This window comes from Ischnura elegans, chromosome 1, assembly GCF_921293095.1.
Source record: "Ischnura elegans chromosome 1, ioIscEleg1.1, whole genome shotgun sequence".
NCBI lineage: Eukaryota > Metazoa > Arthropoda > Insecta > Odonata > Coenagrionidae > Ischnura > Ischnura elegans.
In genome coordinates, this window is record NC_060246.1 from 39,246,925 (window position 1) to 39,260,917 (window position 13,993).

The following is a 13,993-nucleotide window of genomic DNA, read 5'->3' on the forward strand; positions in this document are numbered from 1 at the left end:
ACATTAAAATCCAAATACGCTGTTAAAATGCGGTCATGAGTAGCAAAAATCAGACATTATTTAATCTCTGACATCTGTATGCATAAGTAATGAAATTAAAATAATTATGTATTTATACTGTACTCCTCAGGTAAGAAACTGTCATTTTTCTCGTAGAACTAATATTTTAGCAAAAACGTGAAGATATAAAACTTCTTTTTTTAAAATACTAATTGAATGACAATGAAACTAAATAAAAAATTAATTTTTACGCTCTTACAACATATCCCATATATTTTTGCAGTGAACAAATAGTGGAAATTAAAAACCATCTAATTTAAAAAAGCTATTTTCATCGGATTAGATCTTCGGATGATGAGTTTTAACTAAATATTAGATAAATATGCAGATTAAAAGGAGATAAGCACAACATTTAAGTAGCTGAACTTGCAAAAGAGATAAATATTAAATGGCCCTCAACTTACATGGATTATGAACGTGATTCGTACCACACTTTCCGTCGAGCATGAAAAAGACATTTTTTAGCGCTATCTCTTCATTTTATGGAGAGAGGTTTGGAATTATTTTCAAGTCAAGGTCATATTAATTTTTTTCAAAAATTCAAATCTCTAAATGATGGTAATCTTTTCCCCAGTTAATCCATTTAGTGGATTTACTATACATTAAAACAACTATAGTTCGACGCATACGTTCATTAAAAATTGAGGTAACAAGCAGAAAAAATAATTTGAAGCAACAAAACTTTTTACTTTCAAAACTCTTGACAAGGTTCAGTCAATTACGCTGAGTTATACGTTCAAAATATCAGCTCAGTCTACCCTTTTTCTCGCCGCATGATTAAGACCACTACAGAGTTCACATGAAAAAAAACACCATAAAAATAATGATTATGACCTCAATAATTTTTTCAGGAGAATTCGACAGCTTATTTTATTTCGAGTTTTCTCAATCTTCTTTCAGTCACCACTGATAACTTCGCCGTGGTTGATTTACAAAAGCCAAATGTTGCCGTCGATCAGTATGGCAATGTAGGAACTTGGACAATCATCTATGATGAAGGATTCGAAGTGATTGTCAATGGACGTAAATACTTCGCTTCCTTTGCTTATGAAGTAAGTATATTCTGGGATCAATGAAATTTTGTATTTTAACAGTGGCGTAGCCAGGAATTTCGTTCGGGGGAGGGGGATCCAAAACAAGAGGGGAAAAGTTTTGAAAAACAGTCTTCTAAGTAATGACTTTTTAATTAATTTTAACACTTTTCACAATCGAAAAAACTTCACTTGTTAAAGGAATATTTTGTAAATTCATGATTAAAAATATTTTTTTCCTTTTTATTGCAGGAAAATAATTGCGTTTTTATATTTCGGGGGGGTCTCGTCCCCCTGGACCCCCCTGGATGAGCCACTGTATGTTAATTAGATAATTGCTTGAGCAAAATTAACCAAGAGCGTATTATGAAATTGCGATTAATGCGAAATTACTCTGCATTGAAGTAGTTTATATCTCCATAAAACGCTGATTGTGAGTGAAAAAAAGCCATCATAAAGGTACAGAATAGGTAGGAGTTCTTTTATTGTTGAGGGATACAATTTTACAGGTCAAAGCCATTGTTTTCAAAAGAAAAATGTCCCAGAAAATCAGAATGTTTAGGGACAACAAACGCCTGACCTCTCTTAGCTGCATTCGCTTATCACACATCGAGAAAAACTTGGAATTCTTTCATAAGAGCAGTCACAGGCAGTGGCGCAGCGAGGGGGGGGGGGTTTGGGGGGTAAACCCCCCCCCCCCAGAGCTCAGAGAAAGTTTTAAGTTAAATGCATTTTACATAATGGATTAGTATTACTTATAGAATAGTGTTAGGATTAATCAAATATCCCTCAGAAAGCCATAAAACTCGCCATTGTGAACCATTAATCTTAAAAAATTTCTGGAGGCGGGCCCCAGCACCTCCCGCTTACCCTTGTAGGTATGCAATACCCTCCACACCCCAAAGTATTAGTTGCGCCTAAAAACCCCCTAGCCTTAATGCCTAGCTGCGCCCCTAGGTACAGGAACTAATTGAATATTTTTTTACAGGAAAGCGATGGTTACACGGCGAGCCACTGCGAAATGACATCCGTTGGATGGTCCCACGACGTCTTGACGCACAATTGGGCCTGCTATTACGGAAAGAAGCAGATGTCGAGTACCCCGAGGATATCAAAGTCAAAGTCGAACGTTTTCCCAGACTATAAGGTGACTTTTTATCAATGATTCACAATAATGTCATTTTGAATTGTACCCATTGAATTTCCTACACAGCCAAGAAATTTTTACAGCAGCCTTACCATTTCTTTTCCGTGCTGATAACAAACTTCATTTCCCGTACAGGATGCAGTATATCGTGCAGATGCTGATTTGGTTAATAGAATTAATGCCGCTGGTACAACGTGGAAAGCCAAACTTTACACAGAGCATGAGGGCCTACCTTTCGAAAAATTTCTGCAGAAAATGGGTGGTTCGCCGTAAGTTGGATAATGATACAAAAATTGGGATTCATTAAGTTCTATCAACTACAAATAATTACTACCCGTGCAGCTTTTCCACGCTTTACAATAATAATAATAATATTAACAATGAAGCTTATAATTATTTTCACTACTTGAAAAGAAACCTTTTTCTTGATGCAGTTGTCACTTACAAGAATTCGTAATTCTTACATTAGCATCGTCATTATTGACAATTATTCTTACTCCTTAATGAGTGCAAAATACACAGAAACGTAAAAAACGCTATTGTAATCCATAAATTAAATCATTATTGCAATGTGATTGCACATATTTTTACAGTGAACATGCCATAGTTCACATTTTATTACATTATTACACCCATATCTATATTCCAGATCTCAATTCGCACTGCCTCATCCTGCTCCAGTAACACCAGAGATTAAACGCAAAGCGTTGGAATTGCCAGAGAGTTTTGACTGGAGGAACGTCAGTGGAGATAATTATGTGTCCCCAGTCAGGTAAACATGTACCAAATTTCTTATCAATTAAATAATTACGGTTTTTTTAACATTTATTTGAGATTATTCTAAAAAGCCTTCATTCTACTCTTTTACAAGAATTCAAGGAGGTCATTATTACAAATCTGACTAAATATCATGAATTATTCCATGTACGGGCTTAATTGAACGTCGTATTTGGACATATACAGCTATTGCTTTAGCATAATGTGATTGGGTCTGCGAATCTTGCCAACAGAATTAACCTATCTCATTTATTTATAGGAATCAGCAGCAGTGTGGAAGTTGTTTTGCATTTGCTTCTGCAGCTCAATTAGAATCCAGAATTAGGATTCGCACAAACAACGAGAAGCAACCTGTTTTCTCACCTCAAGATGTTGTGAGCTGCACCAAATACGCAGACGGATGTGCGGGTGGTGTTCCCTACCTGATTGCTGGGAAGTATGCTCAGGTACAATTTGTTTCTTTGCATATCCATTGAAAATGATGGGAATAAAAAATGCTACATACAATATTATCGCTATTTTTCACACAATTTCAAATGTTATTGCACTTTTGGCCTTATGCAGTTGTTTGAAAACGTGGGTGAGTAATTTTGTTTAAGGGACACTAGCTTGGATGCAAAGAAAAAGAAACCTGCCAAAAATTCGGAATAAAAGCGGGTGTGGCAGTAGAATATTTGCTTTCGCTAATTCGCAGAGGAAGGAAACAAGCTTTTGGACTCGACGATCAAAGCCTGAGTCCTAGACGAGCGTATCGTCAAGTAAGCGGGAGTACTAGACGATACGACGAGTCGTATCGTCTAGGACTCCGCTTGAGAACAGCTAATGTCAATTCAAAACAATATGAAGCAGTGAAAGATTGAATTTTATCAAGTAATCATATAAAGTAATTACCAAAGCCATGGGTAATATTCTCAATTTATTTCACAATATGAGTTATCGTCAAGGTGAAATATACCTAAGTTTCCCTATGAAATTAAGGAAAGTTGTGTTTCTGCAATTAACTGCGTAATTCTAATGTGCATCATACTAACTGAATGATTTTTATAAAATCGGTTTCCTAAGAATTAAAAGAGAAGTTTCACTTATTGCCAGGGAGTAGTGATTCTTCTTAAATCCAAGATAATTCTAATATCAGTCACATTTTTAACGATGGAAGCAGTTTACAGGCTTAATGAAACTATTAAATCAATGACTCAATGGAAATAAATGGTTTAATCTGAAAAAAAAACTTATGAATACGATTCTATTGTTTCGCCAGTGTATTACTGAAGTATATTTAATTTTAACCAAAGGAATTTTCTTGCTTCTAGAACTATGGAATGGTAGAGGAACAGTACAATCCATACCAAGGAATCGACACAGAATGCGTCACTCCTTCGGATGCACCCCGTCATTATGTCGCGGAATATGAATACGTGGGAGGTATGAAAATTAAATTAGTATCTATTCACCACATTTTAAGTATGCAGCTACGATAATTAGAAATTTTCAAAACACCTAAACCAATTAAAAACGCAATGGGGAGGAAATTACTTAACAAAACACCAATAATGTGACTTTAATTGTTTTCGGTGGTATTAATCATATTAATAGCAAGAATATTGGCTAAAATAAGGCTTTTTCTGATACTTTATACCGGCAGACCCGCAGAGAGAGGGGGAAGGGGAAAGTGTACCCGTGGGCCAGGGAAATTTTAAGAATGTAGAGAATTCAACACCACTCATCCGAACCCAATTCCTTATCCTCGACTAGCATAGTATCACACCACTTTGATGCTGAAGAAAACGTCACTGCCGCTTTCTCAACAATTCAAGCAATTCTATTTTAGCGTTTCTGACCTTTTACATTCGGTAAAACGATAGTAGTTTTCGATTCCATTCCGGCTCCTCTAAAGTCGAACATCAATTGACTTGGACAAAATATTTAGCTTTTATTATGCTTTCAGACATAAGGATTTTTTGAGGTAAAAATGAGCAATCAAGATGCATTGAAAAGACAGTTCCCCACCAATTTTCCTACCATGCCAACGGTTCTCAAACGACTCCGGCCGCTATTAAGGAGTGACTTGGCCGTGAACATTTTTGATCATATTCGTACGTCATTATCAAGTGGGAGCTGGCGAGGAGATGAGGGTGGAAAAGTACACTTGACGAGCAGGTGAAAGATCTCTTCAAAACCCGTCAAGGATAGAGCGCCACAACAAGCCAAGGGGATCTTTAGAATTTCGTGGGAAAATGGAGAAAAGAAATCATAGCACATGGGCGAAACCCGCTGATCTATAAAAAAAACATCTCAGTAGATAATTCAAAGCAGTACGACTAGGTCGGACAACAAAGACCACGAAAATAAGCATTGTTATGTCCACTGAACTCAACACAACTAAATTACCATTGCTGCACGCCGCGAACGGGGTGTGATGAAGCCACGATAAATCGAGACCAGATTCATGTAAGAAACATAACCGTACACCACATATTTAATATGGGAGAATGCACACATTTTGCGGTGGAAAGTAGTAAATTTAAAAATGCATAAGCTATTGTAAAGGTCCCAAATAATTTACTCTGAACAATGCTATTCGATATGAATTAAATGATCTGATAAAATCAACTCAATATTTGAACATATGCCTACTCTCGGAAGCATTGGGTTCCTTGAATAAATAATTGTAACGATTGGTAATTTCATTTCAGGCTACTACGGAGGATCAAATGAAGAAACTATGATGGTTTCACTGGTAAACAATGGTCCCCTTGTCATTGCATACATGGCATATCCAGACTTTTATAACTATGAAGGAGGAGTTTATCAATACACTCGTCTAACTAGCCGAATTAATCCATACTATGTAAGTTTGATATTTACATAATGCTTATTTAAGTACAGCAAAAACAATTAAATTAAAAAAATTGAATAATTCTAGAAATTATCGTTCTAAGATATTTCAATAAGACTTCTTCCAGCCTTTAAAATTCTTTTGGAATGTTCAATGGTACTACAATAATTTTCAATCAGACACATACTTTTTCAGCTATTAAATTGTCATTTAAATTTTATTTATTTATAAAAAAGGCTATTAGGCTTGTTTTATAAAAACATTTTTTGCTATATCTTCAAATTTAACAATGTAAATGATGAGGCATAGTCCGTGTTTTAGGTGTATTCAATTGATAATATACTTACCAGGAATTGAATAATCTTCATAATACATATTTCACTTTTTATGTGAAATTATAAATTAAAACTAGCATTAAAAAGGTAAATTAAAGCTAAATAAAAGCTTAATAGAGGATAATACCTTACTTTGTTGGCTCGAATTTCTTTTTTGGTTCTAATAACGAATCTTGATAGAAAAAACTGTGTTATCATAATTTAACACAGTTCGGAATTTAGTTTAACATAATTCGGAATACTTAGAGATTAAAGAGGTTTGTGTCAAATAAAACTTTAGAAATAAATATCACACAAATTCCTTAGTTAAATTAATTGAATTGGAAATAAAATTGTAGAAAATTCAAATATAAATAATATGAGTACTCTCAAAGAATTGGGAAAATTTTATTTAACAGTTAATTGTATGATATTTTGAGGTAATTAAAGGAAAAAACTTCAAATACTTAACTGCGTTTACTTGCCAAAGCATTCTGGTGTACTAATAAAGATGCTTAAAAATTAAACCCGCAAATTCTCGGTACAGGCTGTCAACCATGCTGCGCTAATTGTTGGCTATGGAACAGAACAAGAAACAGGACTCAAGTACTGGATAGTGAAGAACAGTTGGGGCGATAGCTGGGGGTTGGATGGATACTTCCTGATTCGAAGGGGAACAAATGAATGTGGAGTGGAGTCGCAGGCTGTGGATGCCCATCCTATCCCGTAAATTGTTGTAATTTACGTAATCATTTTATTTGTACTAAAATATCATAAAAGTGTGTAAAATGTTATTGATTACTGCATAAATAAATAATATCATAAAAAGTTTTTTATGCATACGAATTTATTTCTTTCGCATTGGAAATATATTTTTTGTTTCCTCAAATTTCCTCTATTCATAATATGAGATAGAACATTTATCAACGGAAAATGGAGATCATGCTAACAATTATAGACGCTACCTTCCATAGTCTATGAGTCCTCGTTTCTAGAGAATCTTTCCTATTAGCAGTAACGTTTGTGTTCAAACGATAAATAACTTAAAATTTCTACAATTCGGTTGGTGTCCCTAAATACCCTGCCTTTTCTTTGAGGCTAGGAGTGACTTATGCCTTTAACCCAAGCAACCTACCACGAGGTGGCTTTACCCTCTTCTCCCCGCCGATCGCCGAACTTCGGTGTCAGGGACTTTCCGCAGAACTATACCCTCAAATATCTATGAAAACGAAACTCTTCTCCTCCTTTGGATGTACAAGGGCACAAGGACAAAAACGCTATGTTAGTGGAGTGTCTTGAGTTTAGACCCAGACATCTCATCAAATTAGGATATTCCCGACTACGTGAGAAGGATAAGTTACTAAAACCAATATTCCATGAATTAAAACTAGGGCTACTTTAAGATATAGAATTCTTGACACTGGTACCTGGATGTAGTAACGCCTCATTGTCATGATAAGATTTGATCATTACTTGTGAATACTGTGCTGCCATAAAAATGGGAAAAATCCGTGCATAACGTCTAAAGTCATCGTCGAACCCCATTGCAAACAACAACAATTGTTTTAAGAACCAACCGGAGAAAGATTCTTCATATCAGTGCGAATGAGAGAAGAGTCGAAAGGGGAAACAGTAGCGACTTATTTTTCCGACTTATTATCGAGGTCATGATGAAAAAGTATTCATTAAGTCCACCAAACAATTTTTTATCAAGATTTCGTGGGAGAAAATGGTAATAATAATAATAATAATATATAATTTATTGTTGTCAGATTTTTACATCCGATGGAACATTTTTATGCAAACAGTTTATAGCTCAGCGATCAGTTTAACAAATTGAATAATAGTTTGAACCAATTTAACAATAATGTGCAGATACAAAAGTTTCAAGATAATCATATGCAACAGAAGAAAATAATTTGAACCAATTTACAAAAATTAACACATACAAAAATTTCAAGCTAATAAAATGCAACAGAAGAAAATAATTTGAAACCAATTAAGAAAAATTAACACATACAATTTTAAGGAAGGAAAATAATTTGAACCAATTAACGAAATTTAACATATACAGAAATTTCAGATTAATCTGATGCAATAGAAGAAAATAGTTTGAAACAATTAACAAAAATTAACATTTACAAAATTTTCAAAGAAAAATATACAAACAACAATGCAGGACTTACAAAACATGTTTACGTAGGTATAAGTAGTCAATTAAGATGAGTTGGTTAATACTAAGTATAGTTTATTTCGGAAAATTTGCAGGGATGAAGAATCTTTTAATGTTTTAGGGAGGCTATTCCATATTTGTGAAGCGGCAGCAGTAAATGATTTTTGAAAGGTTGTGGACCTATAATGGGATATATGGAGATAGTTCGGATCGGCTCTGGTAATGACATTAGGTAAAGTTGTTTTCTTGGGATAGAAATCTATGATGTATTGCGGTTCGTTATTTTTAAACAGGGAAAACATGATGCAGGCCAATTCAAACTTTCTTCTTGTTTTAATGTCCATCCAGGAGAGTTTGTTAAGATAGGGGGTTATGTGCTCATCTTTTCGCAAGTTGCATATGAATCTTACTGAGGAATCCATGAGGCGTTGAAGCTTAATATTAAGTTCGGCTGTGAGATCGTAAAACACCAGGCAACAGTAGTCGAAGTGTGGAAAAATTAGCGTAGAGACAAGCTGCTTTCTTACATGGATAGGAAGTAGATTTTTATGGAGTTTTAGTTGATGAAGAGCAGCATTAACTTTATTTGACACGTATAAAATGTGATCTTTCCATGAAAGGGTATTGCTAAAGATGACCCCTAAATTTTTAGCCGCTTTTGTGTAAGGTATTGAAATTCCCTGAAGTTCAATCGTTGGCATATCGGCAGTATTTAGCCTAGAAATTACCATAGAGTGGCCGATTATCATTGATTTGGTTTTATTACTATTTATTTTTAAGCAGTTGTTTTGAGCCCATGACACAATAGCAGTTACTTCGTCGTTTACTAGTTTAACAGTTTCTGATAAATCCTGCGGGCGGCAGTGTATATAAATTTGAAGCTCGTCAGCATACATCATGTATTTGCATTTTTTGATACATGCAGAAAGGTCTCCCAAGTACAACGAAAAGAGTAATGGCCCAAGAACTGATCCTTGAGGTACTCCATGAGAGATAGACGCCCATTCAGACAAATTACCATTGGAGTCTTTTACTGTTTGGCGTCGTCCGGTTAGGTATGAATTAAACCAATTTAATGAAGAACAGGAAAAATTTAGATTTCTCAATTTTTGTAGGAGCAACTTATGGTTTACACAGTCAAAGGCTTTGCTAAAGTCGAACAGTACCAGTATAGTCAACAATTTTTTGTCAACAGAAGATCTGATGTCATCAGAAACTTTGATTAAAGCCGTTTGAGTAGAGGAGTTTTTGCGGAAACCTGACTGAAATGGATCAAATAACTTATTTGTTGTGAGGTAATCAACAGTTTGTTGAAATACTCTCTTTTCAAGACATTTAGAAATGGCGCAAAGTATTGATATTGGGCGGTAATCACAAGGGGAAGACGGACTTTTTACTTTCTTAATCGGTCGAATAAGGGAAGATTTCCAAAGTGTGGGAAAAATTCCAGACATCAGCGAAGAGTTGAATATTTCAAGTAGAGCAGGAGTCACAACTTCAGAAGCAACTTTCAAATATTTAACAGAGATGTCATCTATACCAACTGAATTAGATTTTGACGCAGTGAGTACCTTACGCAAAGCGTCAGGCGTAACATAATTAAAGTAAACATTTTTATCATTGTAAGGCACAAAGATGACAGGAGAAGGAAGGTTTGTCAGGCGAGCATCAGTTGAGTTCAGGGGAGGAATACCACTCGTTGAAAAGTAGTTGTTAAGTTCATTTAGATAGAGCCCGCAGAATTGTCCGGTTTTCTAATGAGTCCCAGGTTTTTAAGTTTTTTCCAGAGTTCATTGGGATAGGCTGGTTTAGAGAGAGCATTTGTGTAGTACTCTCTCCTTGAGTTCATCAAGGACTTTTTCACAAGGTTGCGTTGTATGATAAATAATTGGTAGGAGGGAGGATTTTTCGTCCGAACGAAAATTCGTCTAAGTCTGTCTCTTTCTTTGATTCGCTCCTTTATTGCTGGGGTAAACCATGGAGCTCTGGAACGCTTAGGCTGTACGAGTCGTTTTGGAGCATGACGATCAAGGCAGTCATGGAAAACAGAGTTGAAGCTTTGCAGCATTGTATTAACATTGAGAGAGTTGCATACATTTTTCCAATCAATGCTCAATAAGTCATCTTGGAAAGTTTCAACATTGAAACACGCATTACTTCTAACAACCAGAGGAGACTGAGATTTTTTGGTAACATTACATTTATAAGTTGCCACAATTTTATCATGGGCCGACAGAAATGGAACTGGAGATTGACTAAAAGAAGAGACTTTATCTTGTGAGTCAACAATGAAAAGATCGAGGAGCGTGTGGCTGTTCTCAGTATGATGAGTGGCATTCAACGGTAGAAGGTAAAGATCATTGGAAAATATAAAATTATACAAGAATGTGCTGTAATAGGTATCGCGGAACAAGTCTGCATTGAAATCACCAACAATTATAATATTTTTAAACGTTGGGCTAAATTTAGAAAATACATTTTCAATATCTGACATATGCCCAACTTTTGGAGATCGATAGATAATGAATAATAGAAGTTTAGAAAAAATTTACCCCCGCTATTTCGATGACCAGGAACTCGGGTCGTTTCTCGTAGACCTGAGGCGATGTATCCAGGACCTTTGAGTGCAGCCTTTGGTGTATAAAGGCACCGACACCACCACCAACTTTGTTAATCCTATCGTGACGGATGATGTGATAGTTGTCCAGTCCCACCATATCGTCAGAAATGCTTGGCTTCAACCACGTTTCAGTCAAGCAAATGATATCAGCTGGATTACATGTGAAGTGGTTTCGAAACTCGTCAATATGACCCATCAGAGACTGACAGTTAACGAGGCTTACTGTTATTTCACTCACAGATGTTTTGACTTTGGGAAGCAGCGGGGGGACCTCATGTTAATAGATATGACCAAGATCTTCCTCCTTGGAGATTAGAATACGCTCACCACCGTCGCGAACTCACTCATAGTTACGCCACTGGTAGGATAGGTACCCGATCGACTCGGACTGAATCCGTTCCCGATGCCGCCAATCCGATGAGACTCTGAAACACCACCCAGAAGGTGTTACCTAGATGTTAAGTGAATTAGGCTGGGAGCCGCTTGAGACTCGGAGGCTGCGCGCTAGGCTTGACCAACCGATGGTTATCTTAAAGAGTGACGCGAAGAACATAATATAAGAATGAAAATATATTTCCGTGTCCTACTGAAACTATAAAATTAAGAGAGATACTTTGCCGAACGGATAGGTATGAGAATTCGTTTTCCCCCGTACGATAAAGGACTTTAATAAATACTGGGCGTGATTTAGTCGGAGCATTTCCTTGTTACATGGAGACGGCTGGTATCCTAACACCCCCTGCCACCCGCCTATTGAGGCGGCTTGTGGGGTATAATGTAGATGTAGATGGCAGAAACGATCACATGTATAACATTAGGGAAATAGCCTGTGGAACCGATAGATTTCAGATGTAATTTTTTCCGTGTACAACAATTGACCACAATACCTGTGATAGTGTAGCTCTAAAATAACTTGACTAGGGCTTGATAAAATGGGTTCTTCGTGTATAGTCAAGAACTTACTATTATTATCAATACTAGGTTTCTGCATGCATTTCTTGGCATGTTATGACTGGTGCATGTACAGTAGGGCGGATCGCAAAAATCGATTTTTTTCAAATACATCTGGCCCAATGATAAAAAGTTGTGGGACCGATCAAAAATAAGGCCTGAAAAATTTGAGACATGTACGTGAACCCCTGACCCTCGCTCAAATGCAATTTAGGGGGGGGAGGGTCAAAATTCGAAAAATATAATATTTTATTCTGCCGAGTTACTGCTCTTCTAGGGCAAACATTTCGTGCATTTTGACGTATCTGCCACCGTTTAGCCACAAAATGCCTAATTTGAGTCCACGTCCGCGAAGAAAATATTCCAACGCCCACGCAGCGTCGCGGATACCAGAACCGCAGGCCGATCCCTTCCCCTCCACGCTCGCTTCTCCCCCTCCCACGTCTCTAACACAGCAAAATTCATCCTGCTAGGAGGTCGTTTATCTTTCATAATATAAATCAGAAGATGGTAGACGGTAAAAAACGATGCGTAGTGAGACGACTTATCCCTTCTTTGGCGCCTCGTCGGCGTTAAACAAATCGATGTTACCAACTTTTAGAGAAGTGATGAAATAATTTTACCCCTGCGCGTGCAGGAAAGGAGACTACGGTCTTGAAGACGCCTTTCGAGTGGCTATGAAGGTTTGGGAACTTAGGTTATGCACTTCTATTCCGGTATTGTCCGACAGCTGTGACTAAATGGATGAATAAGGGTGAAGGCCGCCGGCGTACCCTCCCCGCTCCCCTCTCGAACGCCCCAGATGCAGCAAAATTCACACCAAGTGCGTCTTTCTTCGTTAGTCTTACTAATATTTGATTTATCAGCATCGTCCAGTGAGGAACAATCACGAAGGAATTATTCAATTACCTGCTTTCCAGTCTATATTTCTTATGTTATTGTCATTCCTTGTCTTTTGCTGCTGTCAACAAAGTTTTGGTAAATTCTTTCGCGAATCTCTCGTCCGTATGTATAATAAAAGGATATTGAAATTTAAATTTGAACTTTCATCAATAGATTTTTAAATTCCACAGCGCTAAGCTCGGATATAGCCGAAGGAACCGGAGTCTCTCTCCAATATATCATCAGCGGGTAGTACTTTACGTCGATATTAAAATCCAGCAATTAAAAAATATCTCGGATTGGTCGCCAAACGCATCCTTGCGGAAACGCATATTGGTCCCTAGATTACCCTCCCAACGTTTATGTCACAAATCCAAGTCAACATGGTGCAATTAGCAAATAGACCACTGTAAGGGATGAAATACGATTTGATGCTTTCCCGGCGAATGATGTGGGTAAACTCTTTTTGGGGTTCAACAAAATTTATCTCTTAGGATGAGCCCCCAGTCGGAGCTTGAAATGTTGGCCATTATGGAAAAATTAACCCGGTGGGAATCCCGAGAAGAGTCTACCCACACTGCAAAGGATGTTGGAATTATGCTTAAAGCAAAGGGATGATGCCTCCTTTTTGGGCGGTATTCGCTTGGTACCATCATAATCAAATCCTTTTTAATTCTGTGTATCTAATTTTCACTCGGAAAGGAATCATAATCGCAGATTTTATAACTTTTGCTAATCCTCCGACGGGGGAGGGAAACCTCCAAAAGTGGGAACCTGTTTCTTCAACTAACACCACACATTCCCCTATGAACTTGTATTGATAAGTCCTCTTCCCTTTTTTCATCAGACAAGAGTGTAGTCTTTCATTCCAATAAAATGAGACCCTTTGATGACACCTCTCTTTTCTTATTCACAGTAATTAGCATCTTTTTCTGTCTACGTAAGTAATTCCGGTACACTAGCTTTGATATATCTTACGAAGTTATGACTTTTGCGTCAGCTAAAGTTGCGGAAACGATCATTGCTGTTGCTTGGTTCTTGCATATACCTCTATCACAGTTGGCAGACGCATTTTCCCCGAAGAAGTTCCAATTTGAGGTTATAGTCCTTAATGTTTATTTCATGAGGAAAGTAGAGATACAAATCGGCTAATTTCTCGCCATTTTAATTTTCTTCAGATTGATACTAAATATATCGAACTT

General features: G+C 36.8%; 1 protein-coding gene across 1 annotated transcript in view; it reads left to right on the forward strand.

Moving 5' to 3' along the window:
* Nucleotides 1–6,996, forward strand: part of LOC124159114 (dipeptidyl peptidase 1-like) — a 48,931-nt gene extending 41,935 nt beyond the window's left edge. The window contains exons 3-10 of the mRNA XM_046534677.1: nucleotides 961–1,112; nucleotides 2,080–2,238; nucleotides 2,374–2,507; nucleotides 2,888–3,010; nucleotides 3,275–3,461; nucleotides 4,326–4,437; nucleotides 5,709–5,863; nucleotides 6,713–6,996. Of these exons, the coding sequence (XP_046390633.1) occupies nucleotides 961–1,112; nucleotides 2,080–2,238; nucleotides 2,374–2,507; nucleotides 2,888–3,010; nucleotides 3,275–3,461; nucleotides 4,326–4,437; nucleotides 5,709–5,863; nucleotides 6,713–6,895 (1,205 nt within the window). The 3' untranslated portion in view covers nucleotides 6,896–6,996. The remainder of the gene's footprint in view (nucleotides 1–960; nucleotides 1,113–2,079; nucleotides 2,239–2,373; nucleotides 2,508–2,887; nucleotides 3,011–3,274; nucleotides 3,462–4,325; nucleotides 4,438–5,708; nucleotides 5,864–6,712) is intronic.
* Nucleotides 6,997–13,993: the final 6,997 nt, after the last annotated feature.